This window comes from Oratosquilla oratoria, chromosome 4 (genome assembly GCF_046742065.1).
Source record: "Oratosquilla oratoria isolate Oo_2021 chromosome 4, ASM4674206v1, whole genome shotgun sequence".
Taxonomy (NCBI): domain Eukaryota; kingdom Metazoa; phylum Arthropoda; class Malacostraca; order Stomatopoda; family Squillidae; genus Oratosquilla; species Oratosquilla oratoria.
The window spans coordinates 19,353,159-19,366,572 of NC_134780.1; the positions used below are offsets into that span (position 1 = coordinate 19,353,159).

General features: G+C 36.2%; 1 protein-coding gene and 1 long non-coding RNA gene across 2 annotated transcripts in view; one reads left to right on the forward strand and one right to left on the reverse strand.

The window, feature by feature from the left end:
- Window positions 1-8,879, forward strand: part of LOC143024638 (laminin-like protein lam-2) — a 113,294-nt gene extending 104,415 nt beyond the window's left edge. The window contains exon 6 of the mRNA XM_076183549.1: window positions 8,672-8,879. Within this exon, the coding sequence (XP_076039664.1) occupies window positions 8,672-8,864 (193 nt within the window). The 3' untranslated portion in view covers window positions 8,865-8,879. The remainder of the gene's footprint in view (window positions 1-8,671) is intronic.
- Window positions 1-13,414, reverse strand: part of LOC143024639 (uncharacterized) — a 120,985-nt gene that overhangs the window by 99,336 nt on the left and 8,235 nt on the right. The gene's annotated exons all lie outside the window — the stretch shown is intronic.

A 13,414-nucleotide genomic window follows, 5' to 3' on the forward strand; every position in this document is an offset into this window, starting at 1 on the left:
CTTTTTCTTGTTTTTGTCTTGGGACATACTTTTCCACTCCTTTTTTATAATTTTTTGTCAAAATATTCCATTTCTCTTCCACTGTTGTTTCTTCTTTGTATATTCTTTCCCAGTTTTCTTTTTGAAAGAATTCTCTTATTTGATCAAAATTTGTTTTTTCATACATCATTCTTCCTTTTCTATATTGTTCATTTCTTTTCATGTATTTCTCCTCATTTAGTTCCAGTTCAATCAATATGTGGTCACTTTTACTTATTGGTGTCTTATATTCAATCTTTTCCACAATTTTAGGTTCAGATGTGATTATTAGGTCTAGTCTCGATGGTTCTTCATTTCTATACCTAGTGTTCTCTTGTATCCATTGTGTCATTGTATGGTCAATAATCATCTCAAGTAGAACATTTCCCCATGAGTCGTCTCCACCCTTTACTGTCATCTCTTCCCAGCAGACTTCTTTGCAATTAAAGTCGCCCATTATAACTATTCTTCCTCCATCTTCCATTATCTTATTTAATGTTATCCTTGTGTCTTCTAACATACTTTTATGTTCACTCTCTTCCCACGAGGCTGTTTTTGGAGGCATATAGTTTATTACAAACTTTCTGCTCTTCTTATCTCTGTCTTCCACTTAGATCATAATCATCTCTACTGTATTCTTTCCATATGTGACACACCTCACGTTTATATCTTTCTTAGTCAGGAACATAACTCCACTCCCTTGTTTTGTCTCTGTTTCTAATCCAATAATTATATGCATCATGTCCTACACTGTTGGGTGGTAGTGGACCTTTTAATTTTGTCTCTACAATTCCCATTATGTCCGGTTCTTTTTCCTTCAGATAATCATTCATTTCATTCAATCCTGTTATTAATCCATCTATATTTGTGTAAGACACTCTTAATTTTCTGCTACTTCCATTGTATTTTCTGTTTCCCTTTTGTTTTTCTCTGGTATGGCCCATCTCCTCACTTTCATATTCACTACTCTCCAATAGAATTTCTCTTTTTCTGTCTCTGTTCTTTTCTCGTTTTTTTCCTTAGCTTCTTGTCTTTTCATTTTTTCCTCCTCTCTTTCCTCTTTATTCATTTCTCTTTTTATCCATACCTTTTTATATTGTTCACTGTTTGCTAGTTTCCCTGTTTTTGCTAAGATATTCTCTGCTGTCGTTTGTGACCTGAATTTAATCTTAATTAGTCTGGTCTTATCTGTACTATATTTTCCGAGTCTATACATTTCTTCAATTTGTTTCATGATTTCAGGTCATCTTCCTGAACTAATTCTAGTAAGCTGATTACTTTTTCTTTTTCCTCTTTGATTCTTGTGGTTCTATTAAGGTTATACTTCTCTTCCATTCCTAATATAATTATACATTCCTTTTTATCTGCTAAGTCTCTTACTATATTTTCCTTCTGTCTCATCACTTTGATAACTGAGTCTTCAGTTTGTTCTTTCATTTGCTGTTTTATTATGTCAGTAAATGCAACTTTACTGTTCTCTTGGATTTTTTTTTCCAAACCTGTGCTTCTTTTGCTATGGCCTCTTTATTGTCTTCATTATTCCTCTTTAATTCCTCATTCTCTTCTTTTACTTCTTTTAACTGTCTTTTTAATTCTTCTATTTCTTTAGTTAAGTTTTTGTTCACCTTCTCTAGTTCTTCCAATTTTTCAACTCTCTGTGCAATCTTTGCTATGTTACCAAACCTACTCTCCCAATGTTCGGTCATTTGTTCAAGTTTTTCCTCTAGACTTGCTAATCGGGGGAGGTTGGTATCCCCCCCCCCTCATTAAATCCCTGGAAATTTCTATCTTCACCTTCCATTGTGCTGCTCTTATCTATATTTCTAATCTTTACATTTTTGTTAATCCCTACTTCTCCGAAATCCACAGTCCTCCGTTTGTTTACAAGATGCCTGGCCTCCTGGACCAAGTCTCCCCTTCCTCATTTCCTTCCATTTCCCTCAGTAATCCCTCCCCTTCTCTTTTTTTCTCACCTTCCCACTACACCATGAGCTTTCCCCTTCCCTTTAAATACAATAAGGTACTTCCTTGACATTGAAATCCACACGTAAAATTTGATTTTCCTTCGGAACTCCAATCTTCGCTGTCCATTCGACGAAAGTGTGTGTGTGTGTGTGTGTGTGTTTGTCTGTATATATATATATATATATATATATATATATATATATATATGTGTGTGTGTGTGTTAGTGTATTTACCTAGTTGTTTTTACGGGAAGGGGAGCTATGCTCGTGGTGTCCCGTCTTCATATCTTGTTTTATCTAGACAGATTTTAAATTCATGTATCATTTTTGTACACACCACATTTTCATCTAACCTATTCCAAACATCTATTATCCTGTGGGAAAAGCTGTTCTTTTTCAGGTCTCTTCTATAAATATCTTTCTTGATTTTCTTTCAGTGTCCTCTTGTATCTCTACCATCCCATTTTATTAGATCCTCTCTACTAATAATTTCTATGCGTTTCATGATTCTATAAATAGTTATCAAGTCTCCTCTCACTCTTCTTTGTTCTAATGTCTGTAGCTCAAGTTTTGCTAGTCTCTCCTCATGTGATAGTTCTGAGAGTGTTGGTGCCAATTTCGTAATTGCTTTTTGTATCCTTTCAAGTTAGGTTATACATTTTTTTTGTATTTGGTGACCACATCATCACTGCATACTCCAATCTAGGTCTTATCAAAGTGACTTGTATTTTCTTCACCATTTCTTCGTCCAGGTATGTAAATGCCACTTTGATTGTTCTTATTAAATTATAAGTTTCTCCAAAGATTTTTTTATATGTTTCTCAGGGGACATATTCATAATAATGACTCCCAGGTCCTTCTCATTTTCTACTTTTTAATTTCTTCCTCTCCCAATTTATATGATCCCACTATTCTTTTTTAGCTTCTTCCAAATTCTATTATGCTACACTTCTTAATAGTGAATGCCATCTCCCACTTCCTACTCCATTCCCATACTTTGTTGAGATCACTCTGCAGCAACTCACAATCTTCTGCAGTGTTCACTTTTTTCAACAATTTTGCATTGTCCGCAAAGAAACTTGTATAACATTCATTCCTTTATCCATATCAATACTATATATAGTAAACATTATTTGGGCCAGAACTGTTTCTTGTGGAACTCCACTAATCACTTCATCTCAATTAGAATGTTTGTCTCTTATCACCACTCTCATTTTCTTTCATACAAGAAGTCTTCCATCCACTTCAGCAGTTTTTCCTGTATTCCTCCTGCAGTTCCTAATTTCTTTAGCAATTTCTTATGTGGCACCTTATCAAAAGCTTTTTTTCAGTTCTAGAAATGCAGTCACCCCATCCATCTCTTTCTTGTATTACATCTATTAGCCTTAAATAGAAACACATCAAGTTTGTGACGCATGATCGTCCTTTTCTAAATCCAAACTGCCTTGGATTTATTACGTTGTTATTTCCAAATGCCTCACCCATCTAATTTTGATAATTCTTTCACAAATTTTAGCTACCGTACTTGTAAGAGAGACCACTCTGTAGTTATTAGGGTCTTCCTTGTTTCCCCCTTTATATATTGGTATAATATTTGCTCTTTTCCAATCTTCTGGAACTTCTCCTTCTTTCAATGAACTGCTTATTAGACTATGTATTTTGTCTATTAGTTCATTACTGCAGTCTCTCAAAATCCAGTTTCCTATTTCATGTGGTCCATGCAATTTTCTAACATCGATATTACTCAAGTGATTATTTCTTTCCTTGTTACTTCTCTCTCTTTCATAGGGGGGACTTTCTACTCCCACTCGACATCTCTAAGTTGTATGTTGTCCCTTGTAAACACTGATTTAAAACACTTGTTCATAATTTCTGCCATTTCTATGTCCTCTGTGTATTCAACTCCTCCTTATCGTAGTTTCACTAATTCTTGTTTGTTTTTCAGTTTGTCGTTTATAAATCAGTTAAATAGTTTTGGTTGATCTTTACAGTTTTCTATGACATCCTTTTTGTATTTTCTCTTTTCTTCTCTGCGCACTTGTACATATTCATTTCAATAACTAGTATATATTTTCCATTTTTCAGGTTTTGTCTTTCCTCCATTTTATCCAAGTTTTATCCCTTTTATCTTTTAACTCGCTACATCTTTTGTTGTAACAACATTTTACATATCCTTTTTCTTGTTTTTGTCTTGGAACATACTTTTCTACTCCTTTACAAATTTTTGTCAAAATTTTCCATTTCTCTTCTACTGTTGTTTCATCCTTGTGTATCCTTTCCCAGTCTGCTTTTTGAAAGAATTATCTTTTATGAATTTTTTTTTCCATACATCAATCTTCCCTTTCTATATTGTTTTTTTTCATGTATTTTTCCTCATTTAGTTCCAGTTCAATCAATATGTGGTCAGTTTTGCTTATTTGTGTCTTATATTCTATCTTGTCCACTATTTCAGGTTCTGACGTGATTATTGGGTCTAGTCTCGATGGCTCTTCCTCATTTCTATATGTAGTATTCTCTTGTATCCATTGTGTTATTGTATGTTCTATAATCATATCAAGTAGTATATTTCCCCATAGGTCATCTCCACCCTTCACTCTCATCTTTTCCCAGCATATTTCTTTACAAAGTCACCCATTATAACTATTCTTCCTCCATCTTCCGTTATCTTATTTGGTGTTATCCTTGTGTCTTCTAACATATTCTTGTGTTCTCTCTCTTCCCATGAAGCTGTTTTAGGAGGCACATAATTTACCACAAACTTATTGCTCTTCTTGTCCCTGTCCTCTATTTCCATCATAATCATCTCCACTCTATTCTTTCCATATGTAACATTCCTCACATTTATATCCTTCTTAGTCAGGAACATAACTCCACCACCTTGTTTTACTTCTCTGTTTCTAATGCAATAATTATATACACCATGTCCTACACTGTTGGGTGGTAATGGACCTTTCAATTTTGTCTTCACAATTCCCATTATGTCAAGTTCCTTTTCCATCAGGTAATCATTCAGTTCATTCAAGCCTATTATTAATCCATCTATATTTGTGAAGGACACTTTTAATTTTCTGTTACCTCCATCCTGTTTTCTGTTTCCCTTCTGTTTTTCTCTCCTATGAACCATTTCTGTGTCTTGCGACACTGCGTCTGACCCAGGGCGGTGGGCAGGGTGCAGGGATGACCCGTCATCCAGGAGGTGCTCAGATGAGAGGGAGAGTGGGAGGGGTGTGGAGTGTATTTAGGGATGAAATGGGTGGGAGTGTTTTTATGCCTTTCCCTTTTTGGCTACCTCCCTTGGAAGGGGGAAAAAGCCTTGGTATATGTATGTATGTATGAACCATTTCCTCACTTTCATGTCCACTACTCTCCAATAGAATTTCTGTTTGTCTGACTCTGTTCTGTTCTCATTTTTTCCTTAGCTTCTGTTCTTTTTGTTTTCTCTTCCTCTCTTTCCTCTTTATTCATCTCTCTTTTTATCCATGCCTGTTTGTACTTATCACTTTCTGCTTGTTTCCCTGTTTTGATAAGACATTCTCTGCTGCTCGTTTGTGACCTGAATTTAATCTTAATTGGTCTGGTCTTGTCTATTTCCGCAGTCTATATATATCTTCAATTTCTTTCCCTATTTCCTGTTCATCTTCCTGAAATATTTTTAGTACTTTGTTCACTCTTTCTCATCTCTTACTCTTGTAGTTCTATTTGGATTATTTTTCTCTTCAATTCCTAATATAATTATACATTTCTTTTTATCTGCTAAGTCTCTTACTATATTCTCCTTCTCTCTCATCACTTTAATAACTGTGTCCTTAGTATGTTCTTTCATCTGTTTTTTCACTATATCTCTAAATTCAATTTTACTATTCTCCTGAACTTCTAACCACTTACCTCTTTTTCTATGGACTCTTTATTCTCTTTATTATTCCTCTTTAATTCCTCATTCTTATCTTTTACTTTTTTTTTTAACTGTCTTTTTAATTCTTCTATTTTTTCTTATTTAGGTTTTGGTTCTCCTTCTTTAGTTCTTCCAATTTGTCAACTCTTTGTGTAATCAGTGCCAGTTAACCAAACCTAACCTCCCATGATTCATTCATTTTTGCTAGTTTTTCCTCGAGGCTTGCTAATTGGGGGAGGTTGTCACCTCCCTCATTAAATCCATAGAAATAATTGTCTCCACTTTCTCTTGTGATGCTCTTATCTATATTTCTAATTTTTATGCCTTTACTGATTTCTTCAACTTCACTTGTGTCATCTGCACATCTTTTGTTTACATTCCTTCTGATGTCTGGGGCCCGTTTGTCTCCTTCCTCATTTTCTTCCATTTTCTTCAATAATCCCTCCCCTTCTCATTTTCCTTCACCTTCCCATTACACCATGAGCTTTCCCCTTCCCCACTAATACAACACAGGTACTCCTTTGCCGTTGAAATCCACAAAAATTGCATTTCTTTACGGAGTTCCAATCTTTGCCGTCTGTCCAATGTGTGTGTGTGTGTAATGTACTGTATATTTCTCCATGTATTTTGAATTTGATTAAATGTGTAATACAAAAATATTAACCATCTGTTATAATTTCTCAAAATTTTGTTCACGAGAAACGTATTCCAAACCAAAGTATACATCTACCCCTTGTTATAAAGATTTCCCACACTTTTTTTATGTATATATCTTTACTTTTTTTTTGGGGGGGGGGGACACTGGTCTAGTTGTTGGTACTAAATACTTAATTCTGTTTGGGTTTTGATATGAGGAACATGCTCAATGCAATCAAAACCTTTCTCTTTCATTATTGGCAGGGACCCAGAGGATCCCCTGAAACTAAACAAAATCATAAGAACATAGGAATGATAAGAGACTACAAGAGGCCATAAAGCTTGCACTAGCCAGTTCCATGTCCATTACCACTTACCATCCCTATCCATTAAGTAATCTAATCTTCACTTTGATTTTTTTTTTTTTTCCAGTGGTTTCTACATGGTTACTGAAGCAATTTCATTTGTTAACCATTCTGTTGGTAAACCAGTTCTTGCCTGTTTCTTAAACCTATATTTTTCTATTTAAATCCATTACTACAAGTCCTGCCTTGCTATTTTAGTATGTTGACCTACCCTGCATCACCCTTGTTTTAGGCCTTGACCCATTTGAATACCTCTATTATGTCACTCTATACTCTTCTTCTTTCTAGAGAGTCTTAAACCTGTCATTGCATGGTCAATTTCGAAGCCCTGCCATGAGACAGAGAAAAATCATTACAGGCTACATGAGGAGTTTCAAATGATAATAATCAATTTGACTCTGCCCACTTTCCTCCCAGAGAGGCACCATATGACTGAATGGAACCAATAGAATCCAGCCTAAATAAATGAACAAATAAACACCTATTGGTGTTGGAGGACTTAATGGAGATCAGCGTAGCCCTTCAGTCTCCTGGAAGACACCATGTGGCTGAATGAAATCATCTGGTGTTGACCAGAAGGAAATGTTATAAAAAAGGGGATACAGTGAAATGACCATGGGTCTCTTCTTTGGTGCTTTGGAGGCACTGTTTGGACGAGTTAATTTGTCTGTCCTTAGAACCACATCTCTAACAGGGACAATGGGCTTTGCTGGGTTCCTCCCTTCACTGTGGAAGGGTAGCAGTCAGTCAAATCGAATTGCTTGACAGAAAAAAAGAATGGAGATCAATTCCTTTTTTTTTTTTTTTTTTTTTTTTTTATTATTAATCCTCAGCAGGTCTCCTCAGCTGAATGAATCCATCTGGTGTAAGTCATGAGACAAAAATAGTTCGCTGTGGATCCAGTTTTCTTGGAGACTTCTGGCCTCATGACATGTGGCAATGATCCTCGGGCTCCTCCATAGATCTATGGGGAGGAATGTTCGAATATTGCTTGTAATGTACTAGTGAAGTTTCTGCCACGGGCTTGTAAGGGAACAAGGAGGAGAAAGAGGAGGAAAAAGAAGAGAAAGCATAGGAGAGGAGAGAGGATGAGGAGAATAAGAGCTACTGGTCACTGTTTTTCTTCTTCTTTTAAGTGTCGGACAAAAAGGTGGAAGTTGTGTGATAGAGATGTCTTGAGCCCTGTAGAGACACCGAGTGTCGGTTCCACAGGAATGTACCTCAAAATGGAGAAAGGAGTAATGGGTTTTGGAGACAAAAATTTGGAAGCTAATCCCCATCAACATCCATCTTGCAGGAGCTCCAGGCTCAGATGCCTCATGTAGAGTGATATTTATGAATGAATTGAGACAATTTTACACAGCTTAGGACTGGCTCTCATTCTACGAGTGCTCTCCCAATGAATGTGTTTCCTAACACAAGTTCTGTTTCATGTGGTTTTGGTCCTTGTATCATCATGAAGAGCTTATGTCTATCTCAGTCAACACATTTGCTGATATGATTAGTTTATAAGAAGAGTTTGGGCAAAGAACAAGTGATTTTATTCAGGTGGAGGTCAGGATCTTGTGCTGAAGGTCTAAGGATCTATTGGGGATGATACATAAACAGAATTTGTTTTGGAAAAATTCTGACAATTTTATTCAATTCAGTGCAAGACTTTGTGCTGAAGGGGTTGTGGCTTTTTGTAGCTGTCTTATGTTTGTTGAAAAAACACACTAAACAAAAAGAAAGTGTACCGCATGTAAAGTTTTGATATTTGGTGTAGTAGCAATAAGAGCTGTAATCTTTGTCTGCAGATGCAAATGCAATGGCCATGCCTCCGAATGCGTGGAATCAACAGGTCTCTATGGTGACCGAAGACTGGTGTGCAGATGTGAACACAACACAATGGGGCCCGACTGCGGGCAGTGCCTGCCCTTCTACAATGATGCCCCATGGGGAAGAGCCACATCATCGAATGCCCACGAGTGTCTAGGTAGGTGGTCTTAGTGTCTTAAAAAAAGAAAGTGGGGAGCAGTGAAGACTGTGTATAACTACATTTTTTCTTTCTTCTTCATCACGTAGCGATATGATTTTGTATACATTCGCTCAATGCACATGTTGTGTTGAATGAAAGAGTCGCATAACAGATCTATGCATAAAAGAAACTTCATACCCAAAGGATTCATTTCTTGGACTATCAGGGATGAGTTTAGGAGCGGGATCTTCAAATTTGAAGTTAGCAAAATGAAGTGCACAATGTTTCTTCAGAATGTAACACACAATATGTGGTGATGAAGAATTCTGATTGTCAGAACATCTGCAGTAATCACACTTGTAGAATATTCCTGTGCAAAAAGTTGTGTTAAGGAAGTAGTGGTCTCTTTATTGCACTGCCTATGTTGACTTGCATTAATTGTGTGGGTCATTCACATGACACTCATTCTTCAGTTGTATCCTCAGAGGTTTTATCCACTGAGCAATGTTAATGGAGGAGACCAAGGGGATGCCCACAGAATTCATGGCTAGGGCAAGATGATCGAACCTGTCGAAAGTTGTCTGGAGGGGGGGGGGTGCGCTGGCTGCATGGGAGCTTGCTCGGAGACTGGGGATTAGCGCCGGCGTGTGAGTGAAGTAACGCGGTCCTTGGTTTATGCCCCTGATTGAGGATGATGATGAGGTATGTTGAGGAATGGGGAGCAAAGGTGGAGGGTAAACAACATACACTTTGTACATGGTGAGGTGTTGATGGGAGACAGTGGAGATGACTTGCACTTGTCTTATGTGAGATGGAAATAAGAGCGAATGTCAACGAGGGTAAGGTGATGAGTGGAAAAGAAAAGAGAAAATAGAATGAGGAAGAGTTGGAGGATGTTAAGATTTTTTTTATTGGAATATATAATAATAGATGAATGCTAGCTGGCTGAGTGGGTTATAATGTCGCTACTTGTGATGAAGGTCAAGACGATGGCAGTTTGAACCCTACCACCAGCGTGGACCAGGGTCAAGGTTCATTAAATTCCACACAACTAAGTCCTCTGTATGGGGCACTATCCAATTTCCCTGATAGGGGGAGAAGGTAATAGAGATGGAAAGGGTACATTGAATATGGGAAGTGAGAGCTGCAGAAAAAAAAGGGGGGGGGACTAACTGAGACAAGAAAATGGAGATAACAGAGCACTGTGCTGTAACCAAGCAAATTGTTGATTTGGTCCTGGACTCTATACATACCTTCAGGAAGTTGTAAGAATGATCAATTTTAATTTGAAAATATATTTACATTTGTGTTTAATAGTCTATAGTAGTTTGATTTTATACATTTTAAAAGTATGGAATTAGAAATGTACAAATTGGTGTGAGACAAATGGATTTAGACAAAGTTGCCAACATACAGCTCTTGAAAGACAAACAGATAGCAATAGTTCATTAAGTAGACCCAAGAAAACATATCATGCCTGACCCTTTCTGAGGAAATGACTGTGAAACTTCATAAAGGTGGTAAGTAATGAGTAGTTTTCATTTCTTAAATTGATTGAACATTTGATATCTCTAATTCTTTACTTAATAATGGTACAATGATTCGTGAGTGCAAACATGGAATACTTAGGCCCACTAGAAACCCACCAACTATAGAATTGAAACTACAAACCTGGGTAGACCCAGGGGAGGTGGTAGAAGCAGGGGGAATGGACTGGTATCAATAAAGGAATGTGTAGAATGAATCATCCAGGATGTTCATGATCTCATTCCACTGGGAGGTTAGGTTAAGAACATTCTTCCTCCTGACATTTTCCAACTAGTCTGTGATGTAGACTACAGTAAACCCTCAATACAACAGATCTTGACATATCGGATATTGGATATAACGGACAAAAATTTGACCGGACAAATGGATTTTCATCTGTTATAGTGAGGGATCCTCGGTTATGATAGATCCTCGGATAAGATAAGAGGGAGAGAGGAGGGTGGAGGGGAGTGGAATATGTCGGGAATGGAATGGGTGAGGAGTGGTTTCTATGCCTTTTTCTTTTTGGCTACCCCCGAATAGGGGGAAAAAACCTTTGGTATATTTACCTAGTTGTATTTTACGGGAAGGGGAGCTATGCTCGTGGTGTCCCGTCTCCATATCTCATTTTATCTAAACTATTTTTAAATTCATGTATTGTTTTTGCACACACCACTTTCTCATCTAACTTGTTCCAACTGTCTATTACTCTGTGAGGAAAGCTGTTCTTTTTCAGATCTCTTCTATAGCTGTCTTTCTTGATTTTCTTTCTGTGCCCTCTTGTACTTCTATCATCCCATTTTATCAGATTCTATCAATAATATCTATGCCTTTCATGATTCTGTAAATAGCTATCAAATCTCCTCTCTCTCTTCTTTGCTCTAGTGTCTGTAGTTCAAGTTTTGCTAGTCTCTCTTCATATGATAGTTTTGAGTGTTGGTGCCAATTTTGTAATTGCTCTTTGTATTCTTTCAAGTTTTTTTTATACATTTTTTTGTACTTGGTGACCACATCGTTGCTGCATATTCCAATCTTGGTCTTATCAGAGTGATTAGAATTTTCCTCACCATTTCTTCATCCAGGTATGTAAATGCCACTTTGATTGTTCTTATTAAATTATAAGTTTCTCCAAAAATCTTATTTATATGTTTCTCAGGTGATATATTATTCATAACAATGACTCGTAGGTCCTTCTCATTTTCTACTTTTTTTATTCCTTCTTCTCCCAATTTATATGATCCTGTTATTCTGTTTTTGCTTTTTCCAAATTCCATTATACTACACTTTTTAGTGTTGAACTCCATCTCCCACTTCCTACTCCATTCCCATACTTTATTTAGATCACTCTGTAGTGACTCACAATCTTCTTCCGTGTTCACTTTTTTTAATAGTTTTGCATCATCTGCAAAGAAGCTCATATAACTTTCAATTTCTTCATCCATATCATTAATATATATAGCAAACATTATTGGGGCCAGAACTGTTCCTTGTGGAACACCACTTATTACGTCATCCCATTTTGAGTGTTTGTCTCTTATCACTACTCTCATTTTTCTTTCTTGCAAAAAGTCTTCCATCCATTTAAGCAGTTTGCCCTGTATTCCTCCTTCGGTTTCTAATTTCTTAAGCAACTTCTTATGTGGTACTTTGTCAAAAGCTTTTTTTAGGTCTAGAAATGCACAATCAGCCCATCCATCTCTTTCTTGTATTATATCTATTAGCCTTGAATAGAAACATATTAAATTAGTGACTCATGATTGTCCTTGTTTGAATCCAAATTGCCTTGGATTTAGCACATTGTTTTTTTCTAAATATTTTACCCATTTACTTTTGATCATTCTTTCACAAATTTTTGCTATTGTACTTGTTAGAGAGACTTGTCTATAGTTGGTAGGGTCTTCTTTATCTCCTCCCTTATATATAGGTACTATATTTGCTTTTTTCCAATCTTCTGGAACCTTTCCTTCTTTCAATGAAGTTTATTATGCTGTGTATTTTGTCTGCCAGTTCATTCCTGCATTCTTTCAAACTCCAGTTTGCTATTTCATCTGGTCCATGCGATTTTCTAACATCAAGATTACTCAAGTGTTTCATTATTTCATACTTTGTTACTTCTATTTCTTTCATAGGGGGGACTTTCTCTTTCCATTCGATCTCTTCCGGTTGTATATTCTCCCTTGTAAACACTGATTTAAAATGCTTGTTCATAATTTCTGCCATTTCTATTTCCTCTGTGTATTCAACTCCTCCTTGTCTTAATTTCTTTAAATCTTGTTTGTTTTTCAGTTTGTTGTTTACAAATCTGTAGAATAGTTTTGGTTGATCTTTACATTTTTCTATGACATCTTTTTCATATTTTCTCTTTTCCTCTCTGCATGCTTGTACATATTCATTTCTATAACAAGTATATATTTTCCATTTTTCAGGTCTTTTGTATTTCTTCTATTTGGTCCAAGCTTTATCTCTTTTGTCTTTTAACTCTTTACAGCTTTTGTTGTACCAGCACTTTACATATTCTTTTTCTTGTTTTTGTCTTGGGACATACTTTTCCACTCCTTTTTTATAAATTTTTGTCAAAATATTCCATTTCTCTTCTACTGTTGTATCATCTTTGTGTATTTTTTCCCAGTTTTCATTTTGAAAGAATTCTCTTATTTTATCAAAATTTGTTTTTTCATACATCAATCTTCCTTTTCTATATTGTTCATTTCTTTTCATGTATTTTTTCTCATTTAGTTGTAGTTCTATCAATATGTGGTCACTTTTACTTATTGGTGCCTGGTATTCTATCTTTTCCACTATTTCAGGTTCTGATGTGAATATTAGGTCTAGTCTCGATGGTTCTTCTTCATTTCTATACCTAGTGTTCTCTTGAATCCATTGTGTCTTTGTGTGGTCAATAATCATCTCAAGTAGAACATTTCCCCATGAGTCGTCTCCACCCTTTACGGTCATCTCTTCCCAGCAGATTTCTTTGCAATTATAGTCGCCCATCATAACTATTCTTCCTCCATCTCCCATTATCTTGCTTAATGTTATTCTTGTATCTTCTAAC